The following is a 26473-nucleotide window of genomic DNA, read 5'->3' on the forward strand; positions in this document are numbered from 1 at the left end:
TCAACGGCATGGGAGCGAAATGTTCTCAAGCCATCTGTTTGAACTCTGCGAATAACGGCATGGTGAGTTTGCGCTTTGGGCCGAATGTCGGCTTAATAAACACCTTTCAGTTTTGAAGTGTAATGCGCCGCTTTGAACCGGGTTTCGTGTGATTCCGTCAGCGAGGGTGAATTTCCAGTCATGAGGTCCTGAAGGAAAATCAGAGCAGCTTTGCTTCGATCTAGCTGTAATACCTCGGCGTGAGACCGGGGGCACTCATTTTGGCAGTATACTGCTAGTATTTGGCAATAGTATGTTAGTATTATAGTATTATGGCACCTGTTGCGTTGTGTTGCGATGTTCTTGGGAAGCAGTACTGGAAAATCGACGGAACTTATTTAGTAACAAAGCGAAATGGTAATGGAGCAAGGAAAATTAGCATGACCACATGTTAAGATGTTTACTCACTGAACTGGATGGCTGGGACTTTAATGAGGCCTCTGGGTGCAGAAAACGTGGGAGTTCCTGCCCAGCCTGTTACCCTGGGGAGTGCATGTTATCGGGATCGGCAGGCCGGCCCTCCATGTCCGATGTGGAGATGAAGGCACTGTGCTCCTCTGTTCTGCGTGTTTCGGAAACCGCTCCTTCACCGGAATGGCCTTCCATAGCTTGCGCCCAGCTGGGAATCCTATTTTTGTATAACAGACTCGGCTTATGGGCGCAACAGTTTTTACTTTTGTTCTTCGATCAGGTTATCACTGCACAAGGAGAGTTCATTAGCGAAATCAAACGAATGGAGTCGTCTTATCGACCCTATCAGCGCACATAAATACTGAGCGAAATCCTGTGCCGACTCGAGCTCTGTGGCAGCTCTGCATTTATTTTAAAGGTGTTGTGGGTAAAAAGCCCATTCAGTGCTGTCCCTGCTTCAGTTCCCAGCATGCCGTGCATTACATCAGTCAAAGCCATGACTGCTTGTGTGAGGGTTAGTAGAAGATGTGTTTCTGCGAGAGGGTATCGTTTCCTCATCGGTCATCCTGAGCGATCCGGCTCTTCCTTTCAGTTACGACGGGTCACATTCCCTTTCACAGTTGGAAACTCTCTCCCGGCGGGACACAGTAACCTGTGCAAAGTGCCCTGCATGATTAAACACCCCCTCGCTGCCATGTGTGTCCTTGTTTTCTCCATCGCTTTCCGGTGGAGAGCTATTTCAGTTGCTATGGTTACTGGAGAGGCCCCGTGTGCTTGCCGCTCACCTGCCTGCGTGGAGCCTTTTCTCTATAAACCCCAAGTTGAACATTTAGTGTCTGGAGGAGATGAAGTGCGACCAGCGGGAGCCGAGTGTGGAGAATCTGGGACACGACCTGTTCTGCCCCATGCTCTATCTCAGGCCCGGCGGGGGGGGGGGAGGGGTGGCTGGTGACTGCCCGTGTTCTTAACGTGTTCGCTTATGTCTGTGGTGCCATGCAGGCCAGCACATCCCCCCGCCCAGCAGGACAGGGCCCCCCCGAGCCAGGATGACGAGCAGCCGGGGCCGTCGCGACGGAAGCGGGAGCCCAGCATGTCGGAGACGATGCCGCTGTACACGCTCTGCAAGGAGGACCTGGAGAGTATGGACAAGGAGGTATGGACACTAGCCAAGCGCCTCTAAGACCAGCCATTTATACAGAGTGGGAACAGGGTAATAGGAAAAGAGAGAACGCTGGAGAATTACAGAACAGGAAAAACCTCTGGAGGTCCAAGACTGACTGCTCAACCACCCCTGAGCGTGCTAACATTGCATTAGTCTTTTTTTATTAATAGCTTGTAGTTAAATTAGTTATTTTATTAATAGCTTGAGTGCTGCACCCACGGTCTCATGCTTCCTTGGGACGGAATCGGCTCTAAACCAGCTGAAACAGTTCACCATCCAGACATAGACGTATTGATGGATGAACATGAGTCTATCCATGCTGGTATACTATATTTCATCAAATAGCGGCTGGAGCCTTTCTTTACCTAAGCTGCAGAAATAGCAGGCCTTTATTTAGAGTCAGGCCTTTATTAAGAGGCAGGCTTGTATTAGAGGCAGGCTTGTATTAGAGGCAGTCCTTTATTTAGAGTCAGGCCTTTATTAAGAGGCAGGCTTGTATTAGAGGCAGGCTTTTATTTAGAGGCAGGCTTGTATTAGAGTCAGTCCTTTATTTAGAGTCAGGCCTTTATTTAGAGGCAGGCTTGTATTAGAGTCAGGCCTTTATTTCCAATTCCCTCTGTTACTGCATTAAGCTCAATACACCGGGTACAATTTTTGGAAATATTCTCTTAAAACAAAGTGTATAATGGTAGAATACAGTATTGCAAGGTAATCAGTACCAGTATTACCTTCTGGAAGTGTAATCATGAAAGTTAATGTTTCATCAATGCCATGTAAATCATACATATGATCAGTGTAAACAGTGTCTTCTATGACCAGTCATGTACCAGTGTTTACCGTAAATACACCCAGGTGTCACAACATATAAAAACAAAATAATTCCTGAGTTAATTCAAATATTAACATTAATAGACATTCCCTTTTTTTTTACAGCACAGTCAAATATCTTATAAAGATCAGATTTAGTTTCAAGCAAAATCCGAACTGGAAAACTAGGACGCTGAATGTTATAATAAGAATATTTCTGTATTTATTAACAGGCATTTCTTCAAACACTGAAACTGACTGAATACAACTTAGATAAACATTTCTATCTGAACCCTACATGTTTCTTCAGTTTCTTCCAAATCATTTTAATACCATTCATAGATGTGCGGATTTTTTCGGGTATGTTTTATTTATGCTGTTTCTTTATAAATCCCAAAATCTTCATATAACTGTGCTTGCTTGTTTTACTTGTCTATCTCGTTTGTACATAGTTACAGTGCATTATGTGTTAAGGTGTGCTTAAACCAGACTAAATTTAATAGGTCATCAGTTGAGATTGTCCTGTCTAATGTCAAGGTGATGTTGGGCTCTCAAATCTGAAAATTAATACGGCAAACTGTTGAAGTCTTACAGCAGATTGTACTTGTTATCCAACCCCTCACCCTATAGAGGGAGTTTTTCTCCAAAACACAGGAAAATGAAGTTTCTGTTTGTCTGGCTCCATAATAAAGAGGCTGATCCCCCCCTTTCATGTCAGCTGGGGGGTTTTTCTGCTGATCAAAGCCTTGCCTCTGTTTCGGCGGCGCGTTCTCCTTGGCAGGTGGCGGCGTCCACACCGGCGGGCTGTGGGGTCTGCGCCCATCACGGCCGCTAATGGAAGCTGAGTGCCACCGCCGGCTTTGACTGTGACGCGCCTGGGAGGGCCTTGGGCCCCCACTTACGTTCCCTCAGAGCCTTTTTTCCCGCAGAAGTGTGTTTTTCTGCATAAGAAATAGATGTAATCCATTTGTCTGGGTACTGGACTGAGATGCAGAGCGGGGGTTTCAGCGTTCCTCTGACGCTCTGGCCGCCTTCGAGTTTGAGATGTTAGCTGGCCAGGGATTGCTGGCGTCTGGATGTGCTGGTTTAAATCTTATGAGCGTTTGCTGCAGTTTTAGCGCAGTTCTGCCTGCTTGTTTGGTAGGGGTATAAGACAACAGATGTTACGAGAAGTATTTTCCTCCCACAAGAGAGAATCTGGGGGAGACTGGCTCTCATTGGGTGGGCTGCTCGTCTGTCTTAAGCCAGAAACCTAATGAGCGCTTCAGGGAGCCGATCCTGGAGCCCCCCTCCTGCCCCCCCGCCTTCGACTATTATGCACTGTCATAAGGCTTAGTGAGGAGATTAATTAAAAATCGGACAATCCTTTGACATCTTTTCACAGTTAGTGTTTTTGTTGTTGTGATTTTCCCTCCACTTCCTTCCCCTGCCCCACCAATTAGCCGCGTTCCTAGATAACTAAGTCGCCAGACAGCTCAAGCGCAGACTCATTTGAGGGATCACACCGAATCGGGATTGGAGAAAACTCAAGCCTCCTGACGATCGATTCAGAGGTCAGAGGTCGTGGCAAGAGTGACTTGACGAGGTCGTGATACGCAGCTCTTTGTGAGGCAAGGACAAAATACCTCCCTTAGGGTTGTCGGTCCCCCCCCCCGCCCCCCCCCCCCCCCCCCCCCACCCTACTCTTTCAGGCTTCGGGTCGTGTGTCTTGTGTGGCTCGGTCGCTCGTCTCTTGCGTTTTCCGTGACCCTCCCGCCAGTTCCTGCCCATTCAGCACCGGAGAGGCTCCCTTTGCTATAGTGAAATTCACACATTCTAAACGAGCCTGATTCCTGTCCAGTTCTGTCCACTGTGATTCTGCGGCACGTCACACAGTAAAATGATTAGCAAATTCATCTTCACGCCAGTCTCACTGGGTGTCGGATCAGGTTCATTGTGTGGCTGATATCAATTAAACGTTGGACTTGGGTGCAGCCGTGGGTCGCAGCTGGCCAGCTGTTCTGCGAAGCTGGGGAGCTGCTCCCCCTGTTGGGAATTACGAAGGTGTCAGTTAGTATCCGCTCTACTGTGGCATTTTCATTTTGAAGCTTTATTTGACAAACACACTCAGTTTGGTCTCTGAAGCATGTTGGTAAACTGTTGCAGTCTCAAACGACATAGAATGACTGTGTGTGTGTGTGTGTGTGTGTGTCTGGGTGGGTGGGTGGGTATACATTTTAAAACCTAATATTTTGATCTTATGGGGACATTTTTTCAGTCCCAGCAATGGGTACCTCAGTTTAATAAAAATCTATAAATGAAGTCAAAAAACTAAGAACGCAAGTCCTTTATTTTGCTTGGTTACTTATGGTTAAGGTTAGGGCTGGGTAGGGTTAGGGTTGTCTTTGCTAGTATTAGAGTTTTTCTCATATAAATCAATGGAGTATCCCCACAATAGCAGGACTATCGGAGCTGTGTGTGTGTGTGTGTGTGTGTGTCTGTGTGAGTGAATGAGTGTGTCTTTGTATCTGTGTATGAGTGTGTCTGTGTGTGTGTGTACGTGTGTGTGTGTGTCTGTGTGTGTGTGTGTTTGGAGGCAGACACTTGCTGTCGGTTCATTCATTTCCTGCTCCCCTTGGACACTACAGTCCTCCCCTTGCTGTTCCTGGGGCGTCTTGGCTGCTGCCCGCATGGGACGCTATGAAATCTCCACCATTGCTGGGGGTTAATGCCCACCGGTGAGGTGTGTCGGCGTCCGCATTATAAGACTGGGGTTTCAGTGGGGGGCCCGTTTGTGGTTAGTGGCCCCTGGGAGAGACGTCACCGGTTTCTATAACTGGCTGAAGTCTGCGTGCTACCCTGTAGGTGTCGCTGTAGTGCAGCAGGAAGAGGTGGGGAGTCCGGCCGTATAACCTTCCCACCGGACCGCGGGCCAATTTGCACGTTTGGTGGGTTCGCCCACAGACCAACGACGAGACCCAGCAGAGCCTCTCGCTCCGTGATGCACCTTTTCTTTCCTGATGGTTCCATTCACAAGGCTGGTGCTAGTGTGTGAACATCCCATAGAGGCTCTTCAAGCCCCGATCGAGGCTCTCATTCCTGCCCTGGAGTTCAGCTTCCTTTGTTATTTTATGCAGAATTATTGTTGCCCTAATAGATTAAACCGTATCCTGTTGATTCAAAAATTCTCACCCTGAGTCACCAGTCCATCTGTCTATCAACCTACCAGTCTATCCATCCATCTATCTTACAAACCCACATAAATAGGACTGGTTCATAGGCATGGGCAGATCTCACTTGGTATACAAATGTTACCGTCAATATTGATGAACTGTGAATTATGTAAATACTCATGTTGGCTCTCAAAACAGGACAGCCATAAATGTGACATTTTAGCCGCAAATTAAATATTAAACCATTCTGAAGCTCAAATACCAGATTGGGTTTAACCAATTCACTCTTTAGAGTTGGGATCCTATTATTTACTTAATTCTAAGTGTCTTGCTTGCATTCTAGTGAAGGACGTTGTGTTTTATTTTGAACGACTGGCTCTTCTGTTCCCTGTGTAAATATTTTTATTTCCATGTGCGGTGCGGCTCCTTTAATTCAGATGGATCTTCTCACGGCCTCCTCCTGGAATCTGGTTCTTGGCTTCTGACGTCAGGAACAGCGCAGACGTAACGCGTGACGTCTTAAAGGGGCGCGCACACGTGAAAAATAATTTGTGATGCCCCCTAAGAGGACCTAGCTGAGGACGTTCAGGCGATACAGCTGATCGCATTTAGCGTGTTGATTGTGTGAGGTGCTAAGATTGCTTCCTGTTTCTGTTTTTATCCGAATTTATGCCTGTGGTGTGAAAAGCCAAATTCTTAGTGACAAAAAGCCTTGTGGGTGGGGTGGGGGGGGGGGGGGGCAGTCACGCTCCAGGGGCGGTGGCAGACACACCGCGTGAATTCGGCATCTGAAATGTCAGCGCCTCTCTCCCGTAGCGACACCCCATTGGCGGCACTCTGAAGTTGCCCCTAATTGGCCTGGATGGTTGATTTTCGTGGCGGACAGCCGCAGTCCCGGTTAAATGTCACAGGTGCCCTCACTGCCCCGCGCCATGACTGCCGAAGAGCTCCGTGCGGCTCTGAGGCCTGGCATATTTTGCTGGTACCCATGCATACGTGCTCCCTGCCCCTTCGTCTCCGAGAGGTTGCGCGTACCTATTAGCCTGTGGCATTCCTGGCCGTGAAGTATTCCTAATGCATCTGAGAAGATCGACTTTCCCCTTCTGCAGAAGTTCCCGAATACCGGGAGAAGGGGAAGGATCCCTTTAGCCGGCAGAGGTTGATCCCGCCACTTTGAAGGAGTCCAGAACTGCGACTCCCGTCAGAGTACGCATCGTGCGTTTCCCACATACGCGGCGCTCGTGACTTGAGAGGAAGAGAGGAAGTGCCATTGTACCCTTGCCCCCTTGCCCCGAACCCGCCTCCCCGTAATCATTATCGCCTCCCGGTGGCAGGAAGCTCGGCAGCCCAATTCGTGTTCACACTTCCCCTCTCTGCTGGACCTTTATTATTTTTCCATCTTGGTAAAACAAGGTGCCAGGGGCTGTGAATTCTGCACCGTACCTAATAACGGCACGGCAGGGTGATTTGTGCCAGTGAGGGACCTTATTTATCTATTTAATCACACCTTGGGGCATGTGTGAGTTAATCTGCCCCATCGGCCCACTGTGAATGTACAGAAATAGCTTTCTTATAAAGCCTTATTGGACTGGATGAAAGCCATACAGAAAACTATTATAAACCTTTATGGGACTAGGTATACACCCTAAATTTATATATTTTTGCGGTTTATGTGGGCTTTGTTTGTGTGGCCAAGAATGGAAGTGGATTTCAATGTAACTCTGGCTAATGAGATGCGTGTTAATGTCAGGACAGTGTAGGTGCTGTCTCTCTAGGACCAGCGGTGCTTCATGCTGTTATGACTGACATTATTCTATGTATGTATGTTTATGTCTGAAGAATTTATGAAGAGAATAGCTTAATTTTTAAGTCTGTCATCTCACTAGTCAAACTGTTTCGCTGAAATTGCTCCATTTTGTGTAACTAATGTCAGTGCCAGGTAAACTGACCCGTCCTCGGCCAGATTCTCCTCTTCCAGCATCATAAAGTTCACGCTGCTTTTCATTTTCGCTCTCAAGTGCACAGAAATTGCTCTTAATAGTTTCACGATCCGTTTAGAAATGATTTAAATCACTGGAGCGATTATCTTCTTGATTGAGCTGTACTTGGGCTCCCTTAGTCTCTCTGCTGACCAGGAGGAAGATGTTTTCATGCTCGCCATTGTTCAGACTGTCCAGCCTCAGCCGTCAACCCACCATTAAGCAGCGCCGTCAATTCTGGCACGTAATTACCAATGGTAATTAGCGTTTTTGTGGAGGATTGTACTTAATTTTTTTTTTTTTTTCTTGATGGAAATTTTTACCTGATTAGCTGGTGGGTTACCTTGTGTGGGCAGTTTTAAAAAGAGAGGCCTCCTTCAGTCTCCTCGATGAGTGGGCCATAAGTGTATATCACAACATTCTGTGTTGCCCCGGGGAGCGGGGTGGAGGCTAGACCGTGTGTGTGTCCCCCCCCCCCGCTTTAGAATCGACTGTATGCTTTATGCCCATAAGCAGCCAGTCTGCCACGGTTTCGGTGCCTCTGTGTTTTACATGATACCAGTTCTTGTATCAAGGTCCCAGCAGCACAACTGTCATGAGCCGCTCAGTTGAGCTGGGCTGTTAATAAATTACTGCAGCCATGTGGAGGTGGGGGGCGGGGGGGGGGGGGTTTCAGATGGCTCCCTTCACAGTACAAATACGCATCGCTTTAGATTTCCTCCTTGCTGAAGTTCACCTCCAGATAGTTTCTGCCTGTCTGGTCCCCCACCAGGCAATTAATTGAGAGAGCAAAAACGAGTCCACGGTCCAATTAAAACGGTCCCTGAGCACACAGTGGGGCCGCCCGCTGTGAACGCCTGCAGAAATCTCTGTGGGGGGTGGGGGGCTTTCAGCGTGGGATTAGAGTGTGTTATCGGAATGTACCTCTTCGGCGAATGGCCGAGAAAGGAGCGGCTGTCCGTCTCTGGCATGCCATACTGTCTCAAGTTGGTGAATGACGAGACCTGCTAGACCTGGCCCGCTCCGGAGGAAGGGGGAAGTTCTCTTTGAGGGATCAGAGGAAAGGGGGGGTGCTGGCTCAGATCCGGAGACCCCTGGAGGATTCATCAGACATTCCGCTGCGTAAATGGATGGTAAGTTCAAAACGGGGCAGGCGATAGGCTCCCCTGGCAAAGGTATCGGCCAATCACACAAACGCGGTGCTTGATGGCCAGCGGAGCCATGGAATGCCATTCATCTTCAGCCTTTGTTGAAGCAGCAGGACTCGGACCTAGTCTTCCTCTGTAGCTGTAATTTGGGCTGTGTGCCCCTGTCTGGCACTGAGTAGTGCAGACAGAGTGAGACGGGGAAGACCCTTGTCCCTGCGGGATACCCTCGATGTCTCTGTTTCAGTAGCACAGCATCAGGGGGCCGGGCTTTGCCTGGCGTGAATATTTACAGACCCATGGAGGTTAAGGTCCAGGACCACCATTGCATTGTAGAGAGCAAGTGCTGAATGTAAAATGTTGATCACATTTTGGGATCCGGGGTTTTTGATGGCAGGTCTGTAGTACCAGGCTGCCTTAGAACGTCGGCCCTGTTTTGGAGAGTAAAATGTTAATCCGTCTGTCCATCTGTTAATCCATCTATCCATCCATCTCTCTGATTCCAGCTTATGTGTTTTACATGAAATGTTAAAATAAACATGCTTTTGCCTTGATTTATTTTCCATGTACTTTCTTCAACTTTAATAACAGCGAAATAGCTTAACACGGTGTCTAATTTGATTCTGAAAAGTGCCCTTTCAGCGAGTGCTGGAAATTGGATGTTCTTTTGTGTTACACAAGCAGTCCGCCGCTATAATTGAACGGAGCCCCTGAATTCCATTAAAAGCTGTCGGTGTTCAGTCGGGCGAGGAGCCGTTTCATCTTCAGTAGCACTGACAGGCACAGAGCGCCCATCGGCCTCTTCACATGACAGCTGCCATTATTCTCAGCCACGGGAGACAGTTGCACGGTTTTCTGCCACTCAGGACAGTGCCTGACTCTGACTCCATCTGAATATGAATCTGACTCCATCTGAATATGAATCTGACTCCATCTGAATATGAATCTGACTCCATCTGAATATGAATCTGACTCCATCTGAATATGAATCTGACCCTGACTCAGTCTGAATGTGAGTCTGACTCAGTCTCAATGTGAGTCTGAGTCTGACTCAGAGGAACACGGTTCGGGGACACTGGTCACTGAGGTGATACCTGTTTATAGTAGCCATTTAGTGCATACCGGTTGAGCAGCATGGTGCTGAAGCTGCCCAGTACTTTTTGACACCCCCTCCGTCTTACTCTGGCAAATAAGGTTACCCTTCAGCCTCCTCCCCTGCTGGCAAAGATCCCCCATGTGGTATGAACAGTCAGTCTTTTGGTCTGCCTCCTGGAATTAACCCTTCCTCGTTTCTGTGCCGACAGAAAATCTCCGGCCCTAAATAGAAAAGCTGGAAGGAAACGATGGTGGTCTATGTGGGCTGTAACAGTGCTCAGCCTTGCTGCATTACGTGGGGTGGGGGGGCGGGGGGGTGTAGTGTGTGCCGACCCCCATCTTGCTCCCGGGATGGACAGGCGGCCGACTGTAGCTGCCGGTCGAGCCTCATCTCCCCTCTGTGTCTCTCACATGTCAGACAGACAACATCATAGAGCTTACATAACTCTCCTTGCATAGCTCTGTTCATCAGACAAAGCATACTATTTGTCAAGAACAGGCAAAAAAACCTCAAATAAAATGAAAGCTTAGCCTGGTCCTTTCTGGAACCTCCCTCGGGCTATAGAGAAGCATCGTACCTGTGGTCTCTCTTCCCCTGTCAGACACATACTATCGCTTTATTTCCTGGTGAGGGGTTCCATGTAGCCAACAGCGGTCGGGACACGATTGTGAGCCTTTGAGGAGGCAGTAATGAAATTCTCCCCGGCCTCTCGGGTGCTCTTCATATCAGACTCAGTCGGCGTCACGTTGTTAGGAGGCTCGAGGCTCTGATCCACAAACACCTTGAAGGATGGGAATTGAACTGACGGCTGGCTCTGATTTCAGCGCCACTGCATTGTGGTTAAGGTTTTATTAATCCATTTTTCAGGTTCTCATCAGCACCCACACCCCCTTACCTTTTACCGGAAGGAAGAGGTACATGCGGGAGTCCGCCTGCTTCGCTGATGTTTTTGTTTGTGCCCAAAATGAGATTTCCTCTCTCGGAGTAAAAAACTGTGGAACATTGTTAACATTTGACTGAGGACTTCTGACTGCTGCCTCATGTAAAAGTGTCGTTAAATCTGGCTTCCCAAGTTTATTAATTTGGTGCCATCTGGGCTAACCTCCTGAACTCCTGATTCTACGCTCTCTGCCCTGATTTTCCACATCCGCTAGGTCTTTTGATGTCGGGCTGTAAATTCCACCTGAAATTTCCCACACACGTGGTTCTCTGGCAGCTCGTGCAATAAGGCTGTGCAAACAGCACGAGTAGTGCGACCTGTCGAACCCCTGGCCGACTCACTTTCCGGCTCGTCGGGTCACATGGTTTCCACGGCTTTAGTCTGTTTGCCCTCCCCCCGATTATTGCGGTATTCAGCCTTGACATTTTCGTTTTATTGCCATTTCAGCATTGCCTCATCTTGGTCTGCAGCATTGTGAAAGTTTTTAACCATGTATTTCAGGACTGAATGAGCATCCTTGTGTTAGAAGGTAAACGCTTCTGTCTTTTGTGTGCTTGTCTAGCACATCACTGGGCGTGTACGTAGTTACGAATTACGTGCAATTAAAGTCACCGATTGACGTGTTTGGACTGCGAGAGGAACCTGGAGTGCCCACAGGTAACCCACACAAACCCCTCACACACTGACTGTGGGTGTGGGATTCGAACCTGCAACTGCCTCTCAGGATACTTTTCCACTTTCAGCACTTTCCCCCTTTCCTTTAACTTCCGATCGAGTACGTGTACCAGAAGTTCCAGTATCCAGAGTGCCAAACCAGCTGGGGACGCTATAATGTCTGGGCAGTATGTAGGTATGAAAAAGTCTGATCTCAGCCCAGCTGACTATCGCAGTCCTTGTAATGTGAGAATTGCATGTGCATAACATGCGATGTCGGTATTAATTTTGCACATCGTCTAGTCCTATAATATACCTTGGAGATTTTTCCAATTCAACACAAAATACCCAGCCTTGCGCTGCGATGTCGTTCAACGCTGGTACCAGTTTTTACGCCAGTGGAAAACCAACACCTTGAAGTGCTGTTGTTTTGCTACTTGTACCTGGTGCAGTGGAAAAGTGCTCCCACAGATATAAATAATTTAAAAATGACTTCAGCTCCATTGTAAATTGCCTATAATTACTGTCATTAGACAGTTCGTAAGTTTTTAAGTCTCTCGAAAGTGGGTTCTGGTTATTTCTTTTCGTTTCCTGATACTAGGTGGAAAATAAGCGGTGAATTGGTCCCCGAAGTGAAAATGGGCAAAAAATAACAGAGAAGGGGAATCGGTGTCACCCGCACTCAGCTTGTCTGTTACTCCATCCCCGCCAGCAAGGCCGCGCACCAGTGTCGCACCTGACACCAAGTGTGCCCCCCCCCCGTCTCCGCAATTCCGTGACTCCTGGGAGGTGCTGGCAGCCATACGCGTCACAGTATTGATTCGACTGGCCAGCGGCCCGGTTCAGCCCGTGACGACCTGCAGCGGTCATCGTCACGGCGACCGCCGAGTGAGAGGGGTACCGCTGCGGCTCTGTGTGTTTGCTGCGTATTCCATCAGTGTGATCCGGCCGCGTGAATCCTGATGTCCCGCGATCTTCCTCGTCTGCATCTAATCTGGCATGTCTCTTGCTCGTGTCATTTCTGTAACCCGGTAACCCAGGAACAGTGAGGTGGGGTCTGGTTGCTTTGGCGACAGGACCCCGAGAAAGGGGGTGATGTCTGTAGGCATTCTGGGGGGATCACTGACCCACTGTCACCCAGGGCAGTTCCCTGCAGTGAGAGACCTCACCCTAACCCAGTGTTCAAGAGTAAAGGTTCACTCTCGAGATTCCTGCTGCCATGTTGGCATAGCTCAGCCATGAGATGTCAGTCTCACAGGCGGTCATGCACCCAAAGTTTTACGCATCATTGTATTCCTGTATGTACAGGTTTTATTGTTTTAATCTTTTTTTTTTTTTTTAACTGCCCGTCTGACTGCCCTCTGTGCGGCTCAGCTGAGACGTACGCGAACCTCATGAGGCAAGCGGAGGATGAAATGGCTGAAGAATCAAGTCGGCACCCGGGGGAGCGGCGGGGTCTCGGTGGCCTGCTTACGGAGCCCCCCTGCCGAGTTCGCTGCGGTCCCTCTTATCGCTGTGCAGCCCGGTCCATGTGGTAGGAGTGACAGGGAGATTCGTCAGAGTGAGAAACCGTAGACGGTCTGCCGGCGTGTCTGTCGCATGAAAGTATATTAGTGCCGTCCGCGCCCGCGTTATGTATCGCCGGCTTCCTGCAGCCTGCGTCACGCTCAGCGAGCCCGTGAGAGAGTGCCTGTGGCACAGCATTCGGCGATTTCTGTCATGCAGGCGGCCATTCCCTCGGCCTCCATCCATGCCGTCGCTCTCTGCTCTGACTCCTCCATACATCCCAGCATCCTCTCTGTAAGAACCGTTAGCGTTTATCTCTGTGCCCCTCCTGCATTCCCGCCCTGTCATCCTTCACCTCTCTGCATTCCCGCCCTGTCATCCTTCACCTCCTGCATTCCCGCCCTGTCATCTGTGACCTCCCTGCATTCCCTGTCCTCCCCGCTCTTACATCCCTTATATCTGCTTGTTTAATCTGTTTTTCTATTAACCGTTGAGACTTTTTTTCCTCCATTATTGCACTGCTGCTCATTTATCATTTATTTCTTTATTCCCTTGTTTACTACTGTCAGCTTAAATCATTTCGATTGTCTCCTCATTTTCATCCCTGCATTACTGCCCCTCCGTGCTCTTTTGTTCTCAGTTTTCCCAAATGCAAACATCTTTGGGCTCTTGAAGGCTGTTATTCAGATTTAAATGTTTTATTATTATGTCAATCATCATACAGTGGCGAGTATATTCTCTGTTAGGCTTTTGTGGGAAGGTGCAAAGTTCTAGTAGATTGGGCAGATCTTCTTCCACGGCCGGTTCGGGGCTGGCAAGCCTGTCTCCTAGCGTTAAGGCTCATGGATAATGATCTTGGGCGCAGTGCATTCACTGCAAGACAGGAATTAGCCCTGTGACGCAGCGCTTCCCCGGCACTCTCCAAAAGGTCAGCCTGCATCCCGCCCTGCCCTCGGACGGCTTTGCCGGCCGCAGGCTGTCATTATGGGGGCATGGCCCCGGGGGTTCGCACGCACTCTCCCATTTAGTGCCCGTAGACCTTTTGTGAATGTGCAGATGTGATTGTGTTGCTGCGGTCACCGGAGTCCAGCCTTTGCGTCGGAGCTCCTCCGCTGGGGGGGTCCTGATGGGTGCAAGTTTTTGGCCTTTTGTGCCCCATTGGCTTCAGACGTGCTGGATCCCTGAAGCTCTCAGCTGCTTGGAGGCATGATGCTAGAGGGGGAGGCTGACAATCTCCCTTGAATTAGCCCGGTTCCTCATAAATGACATTTGCTGAAACATTATGGCTGTGCTGCCTGGGAGCTTCTCTAGCTCGATCCGGTTTAAATAAACAGACAGCGGTCGGTATTGAGAGTTCAGTCAGTGTCTCATGGTAATACAGAGAGAATATAGACTGCAGGAATACTGAACCAGGGAAGCTGAAGGATTAAGGTCCTTGTGTGATAATAAACTTCAGATTTATTTTATTTGTTGTTAAAGGCATGTAGTCCTTGCGGATCAAACCCTGGAGGTTAGGGGATTTCTCTCTTATTACAGCTGGCAGCTCAACGCCGATTGTGCAAAAGGACACGCAGCACACAGGCAGCCCTTTGCTGGCCAACTTAAATATCTCAGCTGGCCTATCGCTTGTCAGACGCCATTCCCATTATCTTCACTGTTAATGCTGTTTTATATTATTGGTTTCATAAATCATGCTTGTCATTTACCACCGTTTGTCATAACTTAACCATCATACAAATTTGTTAGAGGGGCAGGGAAAGGCCTGCCAGCATTTTTAAATTGGCAATGTTTGTGCATTCGGCTTCAGCTAAAATACTCATATTATATTCATCGTCATTCTTCTTCTCATCTGTGTTATCTTTATCTAGTATCAATAATTGCAAACACACTAGCTGCCAAATTATTCTCATTCATTGATCAGACTTTGTAATTGCATATCCGTTTACGGTTTACTTAACACCATTCAAACTTCCTAAACTTCCTGGTTTATGCAGGGAAACCGAGGGACTGTACCACTTTGGTAAAATAGAGGGGCTTCGCGGGAGGTTGGTGGGTGAAACCATTTGGACAGGGGTGTTTCATTTGTTATTACCTAAGATGTATTTTTAGGGGCAATGGGACACCTGGGTGTTCGAAGTTGGTTTTGTGTTATTGTTTATTTTGTATTTGTTCATTTGATTTACTATTTTAACTATAATAACAGTGTTGTTGTTTAGTTAATTGATTTCTGATGGTTAATTGTTTTGGGTTAGGTTTTCTCTGGTGGGTGGGACTACAGCTTTCCTTAGGCTGCATTAGTCTCCAAGGCCTGAGTTTGAGAGGGTCATGAGGGAGGTGACGTGTTGTGGCTGGTATGTAACAGCTATTCTGTACAGGGTCTAGTAAGACATAGTCTGGCAAACTTTTGCCTGTTTATTTTCGTTTGGCTCAGTTTTTGTTTGGGCTCTTTGATACTGTTATTGCACTGATGTTGCCTACATGGATGTGAAGGAAAAGGGGAAAATAGAAAAATAAAACCCTTCACTTTTGTGGGAAACGTTTTGGGCCTCTTATGTCTACTCTGCTGCAGACTATCCTGCCACACTGGTGTTAGGGTCATGGGGGGGGGGGGGGGGGGGGGGACCGGACTGTTGCAGCTATTCTTTGGGATGACGACACATTCCTTTCTGGCCGTTCTACCCGGGAAGCTGACCCAGTCTTTGCGGTTCTCCGAGGTGCTGGGACCATTTTTCCGGTCATTCTCTGGGAGACCAGCCCAGCCTTTTCTGGATGTCTCGTTGAGGAGCCGCATATGTTGTCCCGCTTGGAGTTTTTCCTAACTGGGAGCATAACCGCCTGTGCGAACAGAGATTGGTGGGTGCCGGGGCAGTGGGATCTGCCATCTGCAGCTGCAAGCGAAGCCTGTCTGTTAAAGTTAGACGCCGCCATTCATGACGCGTAACGATGTCGCTCCAGAATTAGGAGGAAATTCTCCTCGTACAGCGTCCCGGTTCACGGGGGCACTTGTCACTGTGGCGTGTTAGGAATTAGTACGTTCAAAGTGTACGTTTGAAGCCGGTGTTAAATCAGTGTTACTGCGAAGTCTGCTCTCGAGTTTGTGTAAAAACCAAACTGTCCGGACAACACGAAGTGCTGAATTCTCCCCAGAGTCCACCCCCCCCCCCCCCCCCCGGCTCCTATTTATTAACCCTGTGTTCTTGGGACTGCTGCCTCGCAAGTGGGTCCTCTCTTCAGTATATGCTCACTTTCGGTCACACAGGCTGTAGATGCTCCTCTGCCCCGAATATTCCAAAAGGAAGCCCTCTGTGTTAGCAGAACGAATGATAGCGGGTTTTTACATGTTCGTTTCGAGCCGGCGGAGACTTTTTTTTTTTTTTTTTTTTACTTACTGATTGCTCTCAAAATGTTGAAATGTCTTGATGAATAATTCAAGTCAATTCCAGGCATTTTCTTCTGATTTTAAATTATATGTGGGCCTGCGACATATTAATAGTCAAAGGATTTTGAGCAACACGAGCATTTCTTCCTTTCCTACGAGTCTGCATTTCTAATTCGAGGAAAGTTAAGTGCCGTGCTTGTGATTTCCATACGAGAAACAACTGGCTTACCTGCACGGTGTCCAGCGTAATGTCCGTTTCTGCGTTGTTACTACATCCCTTTTTTAACCGAACAGATTTGATTTGTCTCTGCCCAATGTGCAGCTCTGGAAAAAAGAGACCACTGTATATTTTTTAAAAATCTGCATTTTCAAATCCTGGTTTAATGGTTTTGCTGACAGAAAGCTGCACTGAACGGCAAGTTGCATCCAGGCTCAACATCTCTGAGACAGCAGTACACAAGAATAAGGTGAAGCAGGAGACACTGGCAGTGACCAGAAACCAGCCAAAGGGCAGAAGCAACTTTGTAATGGCAGAGATGACCGTTAACTTATCTGACAGTTTCTCATGAATCGTGGAATGACGTCAAGTGACCTTCAAAAGGAATGAGAAATTAAGTGCAGGTGTGAAGTGCACTGCTAGGACAGTTCATATCAGGCTCCTAGAAGCAGGACTGCAGACCCATAAAGCAGGGAAGAAGCTCTTCATTAATGAGAAGCAGGGAAGAGCCAGGCTGGAGTTTGCGAAACATCTATATTTTATATAGGTACATACATATAAACTGAGAAATGAGTGACACTGAAATTTTGGTTGCAGTCTTTAAATTTTTTCCAGAGCTGTATTTTCGATCCATAAACTTTAATCTGTCGAATGTCCTTAAAGGAACAGTAGGAAAATTGGACTGACGCCACGAAAGTTTAACTCGGCGGCTGTTTTGCGGTGGTCCCTGGCCCCATGTGCTCGGCGGGCCACACCAGGATGGACAGTGGCCTTTGTAGGCGTGACATGCGTGTTGGTCCACAGGGGTGCTGGCATCACGGTGCAGGGGGCTTGGAGATGACAGGGTCACCCACAGGGAGTTTTTTGGGAGGGGGGAGCGATGGTCCATTTGGAAAACAAAGAAGGGAGTCTGCAGTGGTGCCCCCTCTGGGCCAAATAAATAAAAAAAAAAAAAAGATGATAAAAGGAAGGCTATCGGTTATGTTCCCTTTTTGGAATAGGTGGATGACATCCTCGGAGAGGAGAGCGATAATGAGAGCGAGGGAGAAAGGAAGGAGGAGAAGATGGAGGAAGATGAAGAGGAGGAAGAAGCTGCAGTGGCAGTGAGCGGGCATGATGGGGAGGAGGATCTCGCCAAGCTGCTGAGCACGCCGATGGAGGCGGCAACTGAGCTGCACCCAGGAGATGGGAAGGCACCCAGGTGGGCTTCCGGATGATGTCCCCATCGCCCCCTAGTGGTCACTGTTAGCACAGCCTTTGGCCCTCTTCCATGCAGTTTCAATCTCCTTTTAAAGGGCCACTCACTGCCTGTCAGAATTGTTCATGGTTCATGCCGTTTTTGGTCTGGAGGACGGGGCCTGCTTTGTTGCCAAGGCGATATTGCGGAGCACGTCTTTCACAGTAGAAGCAGAGTGGTTTCCTAGGGCAGCCATTGGTGCCACCTCTTGGTGTATTAATCCTTCTAGTGTTTCTTCACTGAGGACATTTCCACTCCTGCTTGTTATGTCTTGAGATTCTTTAACGAACCATAAAAGGAGGACCTTTCTGAATTAAATGTGTTGCTGCGTTTAAATAAGAACTGCAGTATCCTTTCTTTGAAAATACCTCTACGTGTTTTTGAACTGAAAATATCATCAGTTTTTCTGTGTGGACGGGTGTCTGTGCTTTTTACATCCAGTATGTCGGCTCTAAGTATCCATATGCCCACATTATGTCAGTAACGGTGAGGATTCCTTTGTTGGCTTAGGGTTGATCTAGAAGGGTACCTTGGTGTCCTGACCACCGCAGCCTCTCATCGATCCCTTCAGCTTGTTCTCCGTGCTGCACTGTCCGCACCGCTGAGGAGCGTGATTTCCGTCCTGAAGCTGACGCTTTGTGCGTCTTGTGTTTTTGTCGTGCTCTGCTCAATAATGGCTTGTGAGGGATCCAGTCCCTCAAGCGACCCCCAGCTTCACGGGGAATTGCATTAGGCCAACTTGACTCATGTTTTTTGCCAGAGACTTCCAAACAACGAGCTGCGCGACACTCAGGTGAGCAGCCCCCTGATTGTGCGTGGGGAGATCTGCAACTCGCACCAGGTGGACTGCTTGGTGGCTTAATACACTTTGCTCGTTTCCTGGACCAATTATATATATATATATATATATAAGTAGGCTAAGTAATTTACTTTAATTGCACCTTTTTATGTGGAACTAAAATTTAATTTCTTCATTGTACATTTTGTCATTGTGGCTGATTTTTAACTTAATTCTGCTTTATTTTGATAACTCTGATACTGAAGGGAAGTTTCAGGCCCCTTATTAACACTGGTAAGTCATGAGCGCGAGAGAGTGACCTGTATCGCAGTATCTCCCTCCATGCCTAAATAAGGTCTTCTGGAAGGCAGGTCTCCCTTTGCAGATGCTACACGGTTACCCTCTTAGTTTGCTTTCATGTCTTTTTATGACACGGGGTGATCTTTCGCTTTTTTTTTTTTTTTCTCCTTCTGTGCTGGGAAGGGGGGGAGATGAGGCCCGGGCATCTGCCAGGCCGGGAGTGGGGTGACTGAGGGGGGTGGCGGTGAGTTTTATCGTCGGGGGGAACCTGCAATTTACTGGAGAAGCTGCGCTGCCGTGCCGAACGGCTCCCTGGCCACTGGGACTTTGGGGACGTGTTGACAGCGATTGGGGGGGGGGGGGGGGGAGAGACTGTGATATAATGCAGTGCTAAGTCTCCCTTGGATTTCAGTTGGCCTGGCCATTCATGCTGTGTTGACAGATACCTTATCAGCTCCAATTTAGGGGACGGACGCTGTCTGTGGATGCGGCAGTGAAGAGCCCCACTGTCAGAGCCCCTCTACACTGGTGGGGGGGGGTCACAGCTCACTGGGCACCTGCTGTCCCCAAAGATCCGAGCTCCCCGTATAGAGCCGGACTGCTGCGCGTGGTACGGTCTATGAGCCGGTGTGCTGGTACAGCGAATATGACGGAGTCCTGCGCGATCCCACGCCGCTCCACACTTTGATGGCACCACGTGGCCTCCGGAGGGGGAGGGGGCCTCTGTCACGCCGCTCATCTGGGACCACCGTGACTGGTTTGTCGGACCAGAACACCAGCAGCGCTGGAGCGTAACAGGAGACGGTGAAAGCGATATCGGACCCGCGCGCCGTGAAAAGGGCCTACGTCTGACAAAGGCGACTGTTTACCGCCGCGTTTCCTCGCTCTCCCTCTTCATCGCCGGCAGGCACGCAAACGAGGGCCGTTAATGGCGAGCCGGGGGATGGCGCTGCCCTGTCGCTGGGCTCACTGTCACGCTGCACGCTGTCGCTCTGAAGTATTTCTGTATGGCCGCATGACACGGCTCTGCTCCATGCCAGAAGGGCACAGGGATGATCCACCCTTAGTCCTCCATCAGACGTGATTTTGAAATGTCTCCCTGATCCCACAGAAATACTGCCAGGTTCTCAGAGTCTGCAGTTTGCAGGGTGTAAACACTCGGTCGCCCAGCCCATGTTCAGCCGGAAGGTTGATTTTATTACTGTGTTCTCCAAGGTTTGCTTCAAACTAATGACTGAAATCACGTCATACGCCACTGGGTCTCGTTTTCCCTGTAACCGCAGCAACACAGACACCCATTTAGACACGAATAGATGGGAAACTGTTGCTAAGGTGAGCACTGAGCACCATGGAAACGTGGCTCTGATTCCCGTGGCCTCCCGCCCTTTGGAAGCGGAATGTTATTTTAATTAAAGTTTTTGGGCTCCTCCAGATCTTCACGTGCTTCCTGATGGATTCTGCATCCAGTCCCAGGTGGCCACCATAATTGTGTTCCTTAACTTTTAATAGCCGATACGTTCGGAATCACACTGGAGTGGGAGGGGCTGTGTTTGAGTGCACGTGTATGTGCACGAGTGTGTGTATGTGCGTGCGTGTCTGCCTGCTGGCTGACCCAAGCACATGAAAGGTTCACATGTCTTTGTGAGCACCTCTCCCCCCCCAGCTGCCCAGTTCTGCCTGCAATTATGATAACAAAAGAGAATAGGTTTGGTACCTATTGTACGAGGTTGATGCTTATGTTGATGTCCTGTTTCTAGTACTTAAATAAAAAAACAGGAGACCAATTAGAGAACTAGAGCTGCTACTGATTGATGATGTTGATAATGATTGGTGATAAAACAAGTTATCGATTCTTTTGCATTTTTGCGGTTTACTGTGTAAATCTGATACATCATTTTTCGTCTGAACACCTAATGAAGCAAATGAATACATTGTTCGATACAGGCAGAACCTACATTCCGAAGTAGATGTTCTAAATGTTCAGTGGAAAGCTTGCTAATTGTGGCTGTGAGCTGGTTATGTCTAATGCTAGTTACCGTCAGTCATAGTCAGTAGTTTGGGAACATTTGGCTATCGGGGTGCTTATCACTGGAGATATGCACCAACACTTGGTACTAGAGAACACGGCATTTATTTAATTATGATTATTGTGATGCTTTTTAATTTTATTTGACATATTTTTACAATGTGCAAATAAGTATCTCATACACATTACCTTTCGTTTAAAACTATTCCTAATTATATTTGCAGTTTTAATAATAAATAATTTCAAACCAAATTCTGTTTTCCCTGCAGTACCAAAATTGCACCGAACCATAAACCCAAAACCGAGGTTTGTTCTATTAATGTTGGTCTGTTTAAATACAGTCGTAAAAATATGAAGAAGGCGGTTGGTCCGTCTGTTGGTTATTTTGTGTTTGTGTCCCCGTCGAGTTTGGCCCCCGTCACTGGGGTCCCCGTCGAGTTTGGCACCCGTCACTGAGGCCCCTGTCGAGTGCGGCTCCCGTCACTGGGGTCCCCGTCGAGTGCGGCCCCCGTCACTGGGGTCCCCGTCGAGTGCGGCCCCCCGTCACTGGGGTCCCCGTCGAGTGTGGCTCCCGTCACTGGGGTCCCCGTCGAGTGTGGCTCCCGTCACTGGGGTCCCCGTCGAGTGCGGCCCCCGTCACTGGGGTCCCCGTCGAGTGCGGCTCCCGTCACTGGGGTCCCCGTCGAGTGCGGCTCCCGTCACTGGGGTCCCCGTCGAGTGCGGCTCCCGTCACTGGGGTCCCCGTCGAGTTTGGCACCCGTCACTGAGGCCCCTGTCGAGTGCGGCTCCCGTCACTGGGGTCCCCGTCGAGTGCGGCTCCCGTCACTGGGGTCCCCGTCGAGTGCGGCTCCCGTCACTGGGGTCCCCGTCGAGTGCGGCCCCCGTCACTGGGGTCCCCGTCGAGTGCGGCCCCCGTCACTGGGGTCCCCGTCGAGTGCGGCTCCCGTCACTGGGGTCCCCGTCGAGTGCGGCCCCCGTCACTGGGGTTCCCGTCGAGTGCGGCTCCCATTGTAGGCCATGGACTTACAGCTCTACATCAGACAAGGTGCTGGTACCTCTTTTGGGTACTATTTTTAATGCCCTCCCCCCATATTCATGGGAATGTGAGTATATCTCACCCGTTAAAATGTCGGCTTACTCACTGCTTGGCTCGCTCAAGCTCTTCAGTTTGTCGAGGAGTCCAGGAATATCCCAGCGTCTCGCTGCCAAAGACGATTGATCAAAAATTAGATTTATGGATAGATGAGATATAAGCAAATGAACATTCATTTGATGTTTTGAAGGTTTGATCTGATTAACCTGCCTGGCAGGACAATAGATTAAAACCGGTCGATGTTCAGGCATTTTCCTGATTGTTTCCACCTGCTTTGTCTGGTGTGAGGATGCAGCATGAAAGTTAGACACTGAAGGGTAATCTAGCGTACCTGGAAAATGCTTCATCCAGATTTGCTTTTAAAATCAGTGATGGTGTACCTTTTAAGGGGTAAAATCTGATAATTTGATAATTTTGTCTAAAGTCTCCCAGACCTCTGAAATGCGAGGTGCCACTTCATCAGATCAGAAATCCACAGATCTGCGGCACATTCTGCAGATAAACGTCCATCTTTTTGCGAATGTCTGCTGGTACTACTGGTCATCTTCTGCCAGTCAAAGGCTGTTAAATTTCTGCTAAATGTTTTACTTATGAAGATTCACGAGATTTGCACTGGACTTCAGTGGTGCCCCGATTTCCTACCTTTTTATTTCCTTAAAGTTATATGTCTCATGTGTCTTATCAGTCGGGGCTCCTGGTGTCCTGGGTAAGTTCATAAGGTTAATACTTTATTGTCTGGGGATAAAAAAAATTATAATTATAGTAACTGATGTCTCCGGGGCTGATATTTCCTAAATTGATTGTAAACAGATTTTTATGTGATGTTCTGAGGAGACCTGCATTATGGTTGATGGCCAGTAAGTAAATGACAGTGACTCAGGAGGACTCTTGTGATGCTGCTCTTCTCTCGTTTCTCTTATTGGCCTTTTGGGGATAAAATAAAACAAAAGGACTCGCACTCAGAAAGGTAAAGTTCAGCATTTCTTAAAGATAATCCTGACAGTGCTGCCTGCAGTTTGCAGGATGCACCTTTATGCTGTTGGAGATGTAATCCTGCGTCGTTATGAATTTCCCAGCTTCATATTGGCACTTTCATGCCCCCCCTCCCCCCCCCCCCCGCTTGTATACTCTTGTCTGCGGGGGGATTGGGGAATGTGATGTCATCTGCTGTCAGTCGAGAATAGTATATGGACACCAGTGAGTGCGAGCTGCCCATCACTGGAGTGATGACTGACAGCACAGTGTGCTGGAAGTGATTGAGTCTGCCATGATTATCTTAACCATCGTGACACATGTGTTTCTGCCCTGCAGTTGTTTTGACCTTCCAGTAGGGTTTGGTTTCTGATCAGGCCATAATCACTGCCGACAGCCCCTCTCTGACCCCTCCCTCAAGCCTCTTCCGTGGGTAATACAGTAACCTCTATCTTCAAGAGGCCTTTCACTTCAGAATATCGTTTTAACCTCTGAATGAAAACAGAAGCGGCAGTGACAAGGCAGCACTTACGACAGGACAGCACTTACGACAGGGCAGCACTTACGCAAGGATATGCCCTTTTAATGTAAGTTATTCCCAGTTTAAGGGGAGCACTGGTGTGTTAGACTAAACTATAGACCCAAACTCGTGTGTGTATCCAACTGGTTGGGGGTCAAATCTGGGCTAAATCGGGGCCCGGTGTGTCGCCTTCACATTCTGATACCGTGGAGACAGGCCAATTGAGGATGGCAGGCAGTGCTCAGCGGGAGCCGGCTCTGGGAAAGGGGCCGCGGGGCACAGCTGTCCCCTCCACCCCCGCAGAGCTCCCGAGGCTGCTGGTCGCTTTAGCTCTCCGGCTCTCGGTCCTAATTTCTGCCTCTTGATGCCAGGCTTCTGGATGCCTCCTTTCTCCGAGGTCCCTGTTAATAGCTCATACAGTCATGCAGTCCATGCGACACATAGGGAGTTCAGTAAGTGTCTCCATTTGAATCCTTAAATAAAGCCGTAAATACCCTCTGGGAAAACGTAAGTGTTACTGCAAATGTAAAGAAGGACTTAAATGCATTGTTTGTCTACTAGAAATGAATGTTTTCTCCCGCTCGTGGTGTCTGATAACTCTGCATTTGGGTGAATTTGGAATGGGAGCCAAATGGCCGTGTTCCCCATTCCTGCAGCCTTGACAGCTGGCGGTAATTCTAGCAACTTATCACGGAAATGAGGATGTGCTGGGAGCAATGCGAGCAGGTGGGCTCTGATGTAAACTCGCCCCCCCCCCCCCCCCCCCCCCCCCCCCCCCATGGGAAAGCGGTGTATCGCCGGTCAAAAATTACAGCCTTATAAAGGGTGCAGTGCAGATTTGAGAAATATGAAACCTCTCGAGAGGCAAAATCTTGCCTGTACCTCAAGGCTGCTGCTGGATTCTGGGCCTTATAAACACCTCTTGAGTAGTACTGCTTGAGATTTGGCCCTGATTGGCAGGGGCATACAGTTGCATGGGGACTGTGGGAGGGGGTTGTGCAATAGGTTTCCTTCAGCGTTTCAGTGCTTGCAGGGCTAATCTCCTAGCATTCCTCAGGTCACGGAGCCGCCTCACTTGTAAACCAAGGAAAGACGGAGCGGCGTGCAGATTTGCTCATTTTTTCGCACGCAAAAAAAAAACGTGATGGTCACAGGCTCGCCGTAATGAGCACTGTTCTCTTGAGTTGGCACTGTGGACGTGCAGAACTACTGCTAGGTGTCCTTTGAATGCAGCCTCAGTCTAATGTATAACTGTTGACCTTTGCACCTCCCAACTGCCACGTCTGTATCACAGCAGGTAAAGACGACATATGCAGTTTTCTGTCATGTTGACATTTTACACTGTAATTAGCTGCGTTTATGTATCCCTTTAAGCCATTCCCTTCAGTCCAATTCTGCCATTATCCTTTATAATGAAGCCACAGCTATTCACTATGAAGTCTTTTATCATGGGGGCTTGTTCTCCAGAAGTCTCTATTTGCCACGAAGTCCTCTCTGCGGGTGAGCTTTTATTGAATGTGCTGAAAGATGGCCTTCATCAGAGCCACATCAGACGGGCTTCATGTTTTTCTGTGTATTTTACCTATAAAATGTAAAGCTGGGTCCTGGCAGCCAAAGCGAAGACCTTCAATCAAAAACTGCTCGGGTGAAATTACGTTTTTATTATTTGCGACTTTCTCCTGTCACCCTGACCAGGATAAGAGGTCAGGAGATGGATAAATGTGGGAAGTTGAATTTTTGTTTGCCTTATGAGGCCCACAGTGTTCAGTGAGAAGCTGGGTGTCTAGGTGATACCGATAAGAAGGATTGTCAGATGACCGCAGCCCGTGTTCCTGCCAGGGTCACACGTCAAACAGGGGAACTGCGCTGTTGAAAAGCCAGTCAAATCAAATCAATTTGCGTTACCCTGGAGAAAGCACTTAGCATCCAGCTATGTCGCAGTGATTTCAGTTGAAATCCGGTGACTCATCGGCTGGTAAGTGAATGTCCCATGGCGCCGTTGTGTTCAGAGGTGTCTTTTGGAGAGAGTCCACACTTCTGGTGCCTTGTTGGTTTTCCATGGAGACTTTGGTTCTTCAGGATGGTGAAACCTTCTGCCTATAGAGAGGCCAAAGTACAAGGAAGGGTGGACAGTGTATTGTGGTAGAGCCAGTCACTCTCCCCATATCGCCCCTGCTGTGTCTTACCCTTTGAACACGTCTTTTGGATTCTAAAACCTTCCTTGCTCACATGTGGATGCGGTTTGTCCTGCATCGTTCTTTATTTTGTTGAATTGGAAAAGGATATCTTAAGTAGTGGGTGAATCATAGTGTTTCGGTTGTTGTAGAGATTAAATGATGTGGATGTGGTTTGCCCTGACGTTGTGGAGGTGTTTCACATGACTGCCTGAGGAATACCAGCTGAGAGGTATGTGCTATGGACACTTGCCACCTGTGAGAAGCCCACAGTAAAGTAAGGTTCTGTTCTTGTCGAAATTGAAAAACGTGTCTCGCCTTTAAATTTTTTTTGGGTTATTACCGAGGAAACTGATATATCCTGATACTGCTGGTGTTCCTGGAAGATGTGGTTTTAATCATTTTTGTAATGGGACTTCAGTGGATTTAGTCATCAGCCTGGTAGTTGCTTGTCTTTTGCCAGGTCACTAAATGGGGGCTTGACCCCATTAGGTAAAGTTGTACGTAAATGATTTTTGCACCATGAGGTACCTAATGGAGCAGAGGTGCCTGAATATTGCCTTGCTGATGCAACAAATGGGCTGTCACTGGAAATGCTTTCTCCATAGCTATAAGCACAAAAAACAATGACTTGGCATTCTCAGTTCCTCAGGAAAAAGCTGATTGGTTGGTTGGTTGGTTGGTGAAATTGATAAGTGGTTTTGTTTAGATCTTAATAGATAATGAGAAGTCATCAACAGGAACCAGTCATTCACTTACTCTTGCAACATTTAAATTAAGCTAATTAAGAGGATGAACAGATAGATGCTCTGAAAATGAGGGCTTAAAACATGATCACTTGATGGGATTATTACATTATAATTCCTCTGATTTTGGACAAGGGTAA

At 48.4% G+C, this 26473-nt stretch overlaps 1 protein-coding gene across 1 annotated transcript in view; it reads left to right on the top strand.

The window, feature by feature from the left end:
• Nucleotides 1-26473, top strand: part of ctdp1 (CTD (carboxy-terminal domain, RNA polymerase II, polypeptide A) phosphatase, subunit 1) — a 69421-nt gene that overhangs the window by 17729 nt on the left and 25219 nt on the right. The window contains exons 11-12 of the mRNA XM_048993201.1: nucleotides 1450-1603; nucleotides 17489-17688. Of these exons, the coding sequence (XP_048849158.1) occupies nucleotides 1450-1603; nucleotides 17489-17688 (354 nt within the window). The remainder of the gene's footprint in view (nucleotides 1-1449; nucleotides 1604-17488; nucleotides 17689-26473) is intronic.

The sequence above is a fragment of the Brienomyrus brachyistius genome, chromosome 23, assembly GCF_023856365.1.
Source record: "Brienomyrus brachyistius isolate T26 chromosome 23, BBRACH_0.4, whole genome shotgun sequence".
NCBI lineage: Eukaryota > Metazoa > Chordata > Actinopteri > Osteoglossiformes > Mormyridae > Brienomyrus > Brienomyrus brachyistius.